General features: G+C 29.9%; 1 protein-coding gene across 1 annotated transcript in view; it reads left to right on the forward strand.

The window, feature by feature from the left end:
* LOC108726921 (uncharacterized) overlaps positions 1-1,166 on the forward strand; it is a 4,863-nt gene extending 3,697 nt beyond the window's left edge. The window contains exon 3 of the mRNA XM_018454747.1: positions 972-1,166. Within this exon, the coding sequence (XP_018310249.1) occupies positions 972-1,166 (195 nt within the window). The remainder of the gene's footprint in view (positions 1-971) is intronic.
* Positions 1,167-10,979: the final 9,813 nt, after the last annotated feature.

Raw genomic sequence — 10,979 nt, forward strand, 5'->3', positions numbered from 1 at the left:
CTACGACTTCTATTGTAGACCCCGCATTACAGCATTAGAAGTAGAGGATCTCAACCATCAACAACTTCCATCAGTCAAGAAAATCTGATGACTTCAAAAGGAAGTTTCCACTTAAAAAAAATCGAAGTTTGTCCGGAGCGGACAAGTAAATAGGAGCTCCAGCGGGATTCGGATAAAATGCTACGCGCGTCCCCCCATGAAATAAAAATTTTTGTTTCGTAATTCCTCATAAATGCGGATATATTTTGAATGGGAATATACTGCGTATATTTGTGCATTCGTGTATCCGTTTTTTTAATAGACTGAATATGTGCTTTTGAAATCGTAATTCCTCATAGATCCAGGGATCATTAATATTAGCAAATGCAGATACAAGCCGATACAAAGTCTATCCGTATTTGCGAATATACCGAATAGTTTTTTTTTATACGCATCTATTAGGAATTTCCAGCAGGGAGGTACCCCGAATTTTCCATATGAACTTTTACGTTCTATAAGCTAAAATAAAGAGTTAAAAAATTTATAACAAAAATATCGCAAAATTCGCGATCGTTGAAATGAATCCTATTCAATTCCAATGCATTTTTATTCATTTACAGAAATTCCATTGAAACATTGTTCTGTGTCTTTCAATCTAAAAAAATTTCAGTTTTTAAGTGCATTATGAATACTGCTCAATTCAGAATATTAAAATTTTTTTCAACTCATAAAATCTAAAAAAAAAAAGTGAAAATATAGACTATGAATGCTATTAAAATACACATTCAGATGATTCAAACGGATTAAAATTTCAAATCATTTTAATCCATTCTATTTTATTGGAAAGAAAATACATATGCACACTTCATACAGTATATATGTATACATATACATATGTATGTAATGTAAATATTTCTTTATCAGTTAATAATTTTCTATTCTTCTCTAATTAAAGAATTATTGGTATAATAATTATTCTTACTTCCTTCTAGCAATCCTTACAGGATAACAACTCAACGCTCGTTCCAACGACCACTACGCTGTTGTTACGAGACACCGAATTACCAATCGTTTTGGACAATGGAGAGGAAAAAAAAGCGGAAACGAAAGACAATTTCGCACGTATAGCAGGCGTGTATGCTTCAAAAGCAACTACAACAAAAGACTATGCGCAACGAAAGGACTAATCGCCTGACTATGACTACGTTTACACGGATCGATTTACGTCGAAGTTATAACATTGATGTTAGGAAATTGGCCAATCACAGTTATTTCATTCTTCAGAGGAATAGCTATGATTGGCCAGTTAACTTCGGCGTAAATGGAGCCATGTAAACGTAGTTAATGTTATATTTTTTGGAAAACTTTTTCAAATCTCTCACATTTTTCTCGCAAATATTTGAAAATACTTATTCTTGTTCCTTTCTTTAATTAGATAGATTTTAAAATTAGATAAACATTTTGTACAGATAAATAAATTTTTAAGCAAAATTAATTATTTTTATTACAATATCTATTATGGTAATGTATTGTATAGATAATGCGATAATCGGTAATTTATTGTTAACATTCTGATTACTCACCACAGATCTTCAGCGATTGATGACATTAAAAGCAAGAAAACACATAATGAAAGTTCTTGCAAAATATTATATTAAAATATACAGAAATATCTTTCAATAAATTAAATTATCAAAAAGACTCAATCAGAATAAATCAGTAATTAAAAAAAGGGATACGAGCCATATGTAATACAAAGATCATTTAATACCAATAACAAATATAATATAAAGAATGTTTAGTATTACAGACGTTTCAACCTCGATCGGGTCATTTTCAATGTACATAGTTAGTCCAAGAATTCGGTAAAATTACAAAATTATATATTGATCGTATTCCCTATCGCTCGATGTGTGCAGTCCATATGTAAAAGCATCGTTTTATGATCGACTTATGTGAAAGTGAACGCGTCTTATGATTTCAAGATCTACAATCTTACAAATAATTCAAATACAAACAATTGAGTTGCAGTTTAGATTAATTATCAAGTATGTATAATTATATAGTAATTTAGTGCCAATTAAGCTACGTACATATATATACCTTGATTCATCGTAGTGGTGTAAGTCCGACAATAAGAGAAATACGTAAAATAAACTGAGTCACATCGGTAAAAATAAGCCATAATAAGTATATTGAAAAGAACACATGTATCATCGACGATGTCAAGCGACGTTATGAGAAGGAAACAAGGAGACAAAGGAAAGATGGTGATTTGGAAGGGGGCAAAGGACAAACCTAAGAAGGAGAAAGAGATTGAATAATATTGAGATATGATTCTGGCAGAGAATCTGTATCATTCTGTTTGTTTATCCCGTGTTTCTGTCTTTTAATATGAACCGATATCAATCTCTTATTATAGAAGCTTATATAAGAAGCTTCAACGTCCAAAATTTCAACGTTGTCCCAGTCAAAATTATGATTCTGATCAATACGATGATTGGTAATCACCGTTGGAGATTTTGACCTCTTATTAATATCAGATACATGTTCGTGCAATCTTGTTTTTAATTGTCTTTTAGTCTGACCTACGTAACTAACATCGCAATCATCACAAGAGATCTTATATACAATGTTTCGATTGCAAAAATGATCCAACTGGTCTTTGCCCTTTTTTTATAAAATTCTTTAATGTATTTGGTACAGAGAATGCCAATTTGCAATGGCACCTATTAGCAATTGGAGTAAATTTTTCCGATACCGAATTCACGTAAGGTATTGTAAAAAATTTTTCCTTAATTTTTTTGTCAGCATAGAAGAAAAAACAAACTCCAGTGGATAACCATTACTTAGAAAAATATTTATTGCATTGATCAAATTATTTTCGTTGGAAACGAGAGTGACATAATTTTATCAACAAATCCATATATTACACCTCTCTTGTGACATAGTGGATGGTGTGAATTAAAATTAAGAAATCTGCCAGAAAAAGTCGCCTTACGATACAAGTCAAAAACTAGCATATGCTCCTCAACAATCAACATCGTGTTTAAGAAACTTAATCTTCCATCCCCCCCCTCACCAACTTCCATAGTAAATTGCAATCTTCCATGTAATGAGTTGAAAATTTTTAAAATGTCTGTGATTCTCTCAGATGGAGTAGCTAAAATAATATCATCCACATATCGAAAATAAAATAAGAGCTTAAATTTTTCAATTGCTATACTTTCCAAATCCTGCATAACCATATCAGCAGCAATTGGAGATAAAGGTGACCCCATAGGGGGTTATTATTATTAACAGGTAATCCGAAACCTTCTCCCAATTGCAATAAATATTTAGCTTCAGTAGGAATGTCAATATCGCTCAGATTCAAAAACCATTTTTCGTTCAAATTGTCAAGAGGAGTAGCATCTCCGAAAATATCTGGTGAAATATTTATACTTTCTACACATTGATTAAATTCCTCGTTATTAAGAGTGGATTTTATTTGTACATTATTAAAATCTATTAGATGTGAAACAATATGAAATAAGTTTTATTCTAGATTTTTTTACATTGAGATCTTTGAATCTTAGCCAATCAATCTTTTTGTCAATTCTAAGATTTTGTTTAAAAAAGTAATACCCATTAATGTGGTCTAAATATTTGAAAAACTCACAAATTGCTCTAAGTCACGGTTGCTCTAAACAAAGACAATTACATAGAAAAAATGAAGGAGATTTTATCAGATGATAATACATATATATGTAGTTATTAATAAAAATCCGACAAAAAAACTTACTAATGACTTGCGCTCCTTGTTGGTTAGATGGAAAGGAAAAAAGTTTATTGACGATTCCACATATCGAAGATTACTCATTACTGATGGTATCATTCCCAGAGCATATGGGTTAAGTAAGATTCATAAAAAAGATAATTCTTTAAGAATTATTGTAACATCAACAAACAATCCCCTTTATTATTTTTCACTATTTCTTCATAATATCATTAATGATTCTATTTTAGTAGTCCCCAGTTATATGTATTAAGAATAGTTTTCAGCTTATTGAAAAATTAAAGGATGTTTATATTGAGCCGGATCACTTATTAATTTCATTAGATGTTGTGTCCTTGTTTACGAATGTTCCTATAGAATTGGTATCAGATAGTATTACGAAAAGATGGGAATTTATATCTATAAATTCCCATCTTAATTTAAGAAAACTAAAATACCTTTGAATGAGTTTTTAATTGCTATTCGTTTGGTCCTAAACTCTACTTTTTTTATGTTTAACAATAGATTTTACAAACAAATTTTTGGCACCCCTATGGGGTCACCTTTATCTCCAATTGCTGCTGATATGGTTATGCAGGATTTGGAAAGTATAGCAATTGAAAAATTTAAGCTCTTATTTTATTTTCGATATGTGGATGATATTATTTTAGCTACTCCATCTGAGAGAATCACAGACATTTTAAAAATTTTCAACTCATTACATGGAAGATTGCAATTTACTATGGAAGTTGGTGAGGGGGGGGATGGAAGATTAAGTTTCTTAAACACGATGTTGATTGTTGAGGAGCATATGCTAGTTTTTGACTTGTATCGTAAGGCGACTTTTTCTGGCAGATTTCTTAATTTTAATTCACACCATCCACTATGTCACAAGAGAGGTGTAATATATGGATTTGTTGATAAAATTATGTCACTCTCGTTTCCAACGAAAATAATTTGATCAATGCAATAAATATTTTTCTAAGTAATGGTTATCCACTGGAGTTTGTTTTTTCTTCTATGCTGACAAAAAAATTAAGGAAAAATTTTTTACAATACCTTACGTGAATTCGGTATCGGAAAAATTTACTCCAATTGCTAATAGGTGCCATTGCAAATTGGCATTCTCTGTACCAAATACATTAAAGAATTTTATAAAAAAAGGGCAAAGACCAGTTGGATCATTTTTGCAATCGAAACATTGTATATAAGATCTCTTGTGATGATTGCGATGTTAGTTACGTAGGTCAGACTAAAAGACAATTAAAAACAAGATTGCACGAACATGTATCTGATATTAATAAGAGGTCAAAATCTCCAACGGTGATTACCAATCATCGTATTGATCAGAATCATAATTTTGACTGGGACAACGTTGAAATTTTGGACGTTGAAGCTTCTTATATAAGCTTCTATAATAAGAGATTGATATCGGTTCATATTAAAAGACAGAAACACGGGATAAACAAACAGAATGATACAGATTCTCTGCCAGAATCATATCTCAATATTATTCAATCTCTTTCTCCTTCTTAGGTTTGTCCTTTGCCCCCTTCCAAATCACCATCTTTCCTTTGTCTCCTTGTTTCCTTCTCATAACGTCGCTTGACATCGTCGATGATACATGTGTTCTTTTCAATATACTTATTATGGCTTATTTTTACCGATGTGACTCAGTTTATTTTACGTATTTCTCTTATTGTCGGACTTACACCACTACGATGAATCAAGGTATATATATGTACGTAGCTTAATTGGCACTAAATTACTATATAATTATACATACTTGATAATTAATCTAAACTGCAACTCAATTGTTTGTATTTGAATTATTTGTAAGATTGTAGATCTTGAAATCATAAGACGCGTTCACTTTCACATAAGTCGATCATAAAACGATGCTTTTACATATGGACTGCACACATCGAGCGATAGGGAATACGATCAATATATAATTTTGTAATTTTACCGAATTCTTGGACTAACTATGTACATTGAAAATGACCCGATCGAGGTTGAAACGTCTGTAATACTAAACATTCTTTATATTATATTTGTTATTGGTATTAAATGATCTTTGTATTACATATGGCTCGTATCCCTTTTTTTAATTATTGATTCTTTCAATAAAACAATTTTTGCATTTAATTAAATATATCTATAAATAAAACATACCAAAAATTCTTTTCTACGAAATAGAATAAAATTATATTTATTCTCAATTTGACAATACGTCATATACACTACTCAACAAAAAATAGGGAACACGTTCAAAATTACACAATATTCAGAACACCGTAACTCGGTGAAAAATCATCGCAGACAAAAAATCAAAAAAGCATTTGGAAGCTTGAAATCTCTACTTTTGAAATCGGTAATTGATATTTCAATCTGACTATTCCTTTACAGAGCTATACGGACACAAATGAATATCCGTCAAATCTGAAAATTTTTTACAAATTTTACAAAGGTCTATGGCATGAAGTAAAAATCACAAAAATGCGGTTTACAGCAGTTGAAAGAGTAAATCTTTACTTTCAATTTGTTTTTTTATTAAGCATTGTACCATTTTTTTTTCACCGATTATTGAACGTTGAAGCAAAAGTCATCATTATTAGTCTGTATATTTTTGCTGAAAAATGTCATCGCCGACTCAATTTATATCGTGATTAAAGGGTCTCTATTACAAGTAGGTAGAAGCTTATAGAATTCAAGGATAAGTGTGAGATTTAATAAACCAACGAAATAATTTAAAATAGTAGCCGTTCATTAAAACACATAAATAAATAGGTTATTTTAATTTATTTTTTCTTTTTTGAACATGAGATCGTCAAACGTATCATTATCGTAATCGTCATCGTCATTCAAACATATGAACTTTAATATTTGAAAATGTTTTCGCATTCCTATAATTCTATTTACATAACATTAGAAACATTTAAATATCCATTTTTAATCCATTTTTTGTTATACTCATATATTGCATAAAAAAAATAACGAATAGTCATGTATATTGCTAGAATAAATGCGCAATGGATTCTCTCTCTCTCTCTCTCTCTCTCTCTCTCTCCCCTCCCTCTCTAAACATATTCCGCGCTTTTCCAAAATGTGTCATTTTTACAAGAAAACGAACAGAAATGTGTCAAGTTTACTTTTTGGTTTTCTACTTTTTATTAATTTCTTCTTCTTTGATCAATTATTTGTAAAATAATATTCTGAAAAAATTTTGCGACTGATTATGACTTTGCAAAATATTACACTAAAAGAAAAGGTTGGCTGAATATGGCATAGCATTTTTAATTGGTTGCAACATCCAATTTTTGGTTAAAAATAATTTTTTAACCAAATTTTTGGTTAATAAACAATTACACTAATAAACAATTGCCTGATATCCCATACAGCACCGATTATTGCGGAAAATTTTCAGAAATGTTTCAACCTTTCACATTTCATGTGCAACAATTCTAAAAGTATTCTGCAATATGTCATATGAAATGTTTCTAAAATCTATCATATACACTAAATTGAAAAACATATTTAAACAGAATAAAAAATCATCATGATGTCAAAAAGGCTACAAAATGTTTACTAAAAGTTTTTTGATCAATCAAGATTCAGTTTAATATCATTTTGATGTTATTGTGAGTTGTTCTACTTTAATTTCGAAAAACTTTTGTATATGAATAATGATATTGTGTGGAAACTACAGGTGTTAGTGACTTTCTATTTTTCTAGTGATTATGTATATGTGCTTATACATATAATGTGATTAATTAATCAAAATAGTTGGCGATATAATTACCATTTGTGAGAAATACTTTAAGTTTATTTCAATAAGTTTGTAATCTGTAAACACAGATTACAAAACTCTTAATAAATTTTAAGTACTTTAAAAATAATATTTAAATATATGTTTATAATTGATACTTAAATAATCTTTAAATATACGTTTAATTGATACTTAAATAATATTTAAATTTATTATGTCGACATAATCAATTTAAATATTATTTAAGTATCAATCAAGTATATATTTAAATATCATTTTTGAAGTACTAAAAATAACTGAAAACTTTTTGGTAGTATTTCAAAAAGATTGCAGATTCTTTCTGTAATATTTCATCAATCTTTCAACAGGGTTTCATGTACAAGAATCGCGGACATTTTGCTATTCCAGAACTGTCTCAGAAATGTTGCAGACATATTTTGCAATTTTTATGAAATGTTTCACTTTCGAGTTGAAATATTTCTGAGATATTTCTGAAAACTTTCGATGCTGTATGGAGTATACTCGGTCTATATGTATATGTATACTATATCTATCTCAGAATTATAAAACGTTTGGAATATTAGCAAAAGTTGAAATAATTCGAATAAATAAAGTTAACAGAATGTAGATAACAGGATAAAATAAATGTAATAATGAAAAAATTTTTCGAAAGATTTCGTGACTAATTAAAGTAAAAATTTAAGGAAAGCTATTTAGAATATTATATATTTAATTCTGAATATTATAAGAAATTAAATATATATATGTACATATAGATCGATTCAACCTGTTTACACGACATAGGCTGCGTTCGAAAATGTCCCCTGCCGGCGCGAGTGAGGTGACTTAGGGAACTGTTGGTGGAGGTAATTGAGAACTTGGGGAACTGTTGGTTTTCGAACGATTACTACACAGTAAAAAAATTTGTGTACTTATATTAGAAACGGTCCACTCACGTTTTGTATTAACAGTTTGTGTTGAATTTTTTAACATATTCGAATGTTAATTTAACATAATATGATTATGTTATATAAACATTTTTTGTGAAATTGATATTCAATGTTTCTTACAATTAGTGTCGAAATGACACAATTTATGAGTCAATGAACAAGTAACATAATGTGTTTTAAAACGTAAATTCTAAGACAAATGAATGAAATATGTGTTAATTAAACATATTATAAATGTTAATTTTCTGAAAAAAAAAATATGTTCCCACGGTATGTTTACAAACTGTGTCGATGTTATCTTTCTTTGTATTTATTCTCTTTCATAATATTTGTGTTACCTTCTAACATATTCATCTTGTGTAAAATTAACTCAAAAATTCGAATGGACCGTTTGGGACATGCGATTTATGTTAAATTCAACATATTTTTTCTAACTGTGTATATTGGACGGCATCTTTCTCTCTTTTCTTGTTAAACTCATATTACCTCCACATGTGGAAGTTATCCCTTCCACCATTACCGAGATATCCTTTTTTCTCTACTGTGACGAGGTAGGAAGAAATAATCACTCTCGAAGTAGTTCGGATGTGTTTTCGAACGCGGCCATGATGATATGAACACGTCCATGTAGTGTAAACATATATCTTTAATATATATATTTAATGTAATCTATCATCTGTAATGTAATTAACAATAATAATAATGATGAAAGATTAAATTAGAATCAGATCCTAAATTTTCAAAAATCTAGTTATAAAAATTATACAACTAATTTTTTTATAATATTCAAATTAAAATGTATAATTTTATAAATATAGCTTTTCTTAAACTTTTATCTGAATCAGCCACGAAATTTTTCGAAAAATTTTTTTATGATTACATTTATTTTATATTTTTCTGTTTCCCACATTTATTCAATTAATATATTCTACTTATTCTCTATTCGAATTATTTCAACACACTTTTGCTAGTATTCTAAACATATATACGTGCGTGCGTGCGTGTGTGTGTGTGTGTGTGTATGTGTGTGTGTGTGTGTGACTGGTGTCCCATAAAGACCCGAACAACGTTTAAGGGGAGATTCCTGAGATCATTTTGAGACGAAAATTCTAATATCAAAATGTTGAGGTTATAATAACTTTTGAATTATAATTGGTTAAAGATAGTGTGTAATTCGAAAACTATTATATAATAGTTTCGATATTTTCGTATTAGGATTTTCATCTTAGAATGTTCAAAAGAATCCAGAAATAATAATAGAGGCTATAAAAGTAAAATGGTTTTTTACTTATTATAAGCATTTAAAGTTAGCTAATAATTAAAAAAATTGTAGCCTCGACATTTTCGTATTAGGATTTTCGTCTCAAAATAATCTCCCCTTAAGCGTTGTTCGGGTCTTTACGGGACACCCTGTATATACACAGGATGTCTGTGAACATCTGCAATCGGAACACATTACAAGATCAAGCGTTTTAGCTCGAATCTATCGAGCCGCGCGCGCGCGCGCGCGCGCGTGTGTGTGTGTGTGTACTGGGTGTTCTAAAAGTATCGTAACTCCTCAGTGTTTCGGAAACTAATCATTTTCAAAAAAAATGTTTCAGACAAAAGTTGTAAGATTTAAAAAGATCTACTTACTGGTGATATTATTTTGACCTCTTGGGTGGCGTCTTCACGGTGAGATCAAGGTTAAATCGATTTTTTAAAATGGAATATCCTATTTTTGATTACAGAATTTAATAGCTGGTGTCAAAAACTTTTCAAAACACTATAATAAAATTAAGGGGCGAACATCGCGCGGGACCCTTGTACATTGACTCGCTTGTTAAATATTGATATAATTAAGACAATTGTTGCAAAATGTTTAACCGAAATTCGGTTTCTTATTGTAAAGCATTAATAGTTTTATTAGTTAATAACGCTTCATAATAGGAAACCGAATTTTAGCAGTTAGGCACTTTCGCGGTAAGCGCTTCAATTTTATATACAATGATAAAGAGATTTCACTTTTAAGGTGTCCGACCGACGGCTAAAATCTCTTGAATGTTGTTCAGGATTATGTCCTGGATAACATTTATCAAGATCAAGGCCATTGGAGAGTATACCTTTTATTTTCATTTTTTACGTAAAAATGAATTTTTAGTGCAAAAATGAAAATAAGAGGAATAATCTCCAATGGCCTTGATCTTGACAAATGTTATTTTGTACATAAACCTGAGCAACATTCAAGAGGTTTTAGCCATCGGTCGGACAACTTGCGTAATTCTAATACCGACTGTACTGTAACTTTCGAGCCTTATAACTCGAAAAATACTTAATAAAGATATTTTATTATAGTGTTTTGAAAAGCTCTCGAGGTAAGCTATAAGAAAATGTAATAAAAAATGAAGGGGTTCCATAAAAAAAATTCAAAGTAGTTTTGCTCTCACTTTGACAACGCTACCCAAGGTCAAACAAATGGTACCATCTTATGCTCTCCTCAAAGTTATAAAACTTTTGTCTGAACATATTAGTCATTTGACACACA

The sequence above is a fragment of the Mycetomoellerius zeteki genome, unplaced genomic scaffold (assembly GCF_001594055.1).
Source record: "Mycetomoellerius zeteki isolate Tzet28-1 unplaced genomic scaffold, Tzet1.0 scaffold453, whole genome shotgun sequence".
NCBI classification, from domain to species: Eukaryota; Metazoa; Arthropoda; class Insecta; order Hymenoptera; family Formicidae; genus Mycetomoellerius; species Mycetomoellerius zeteki.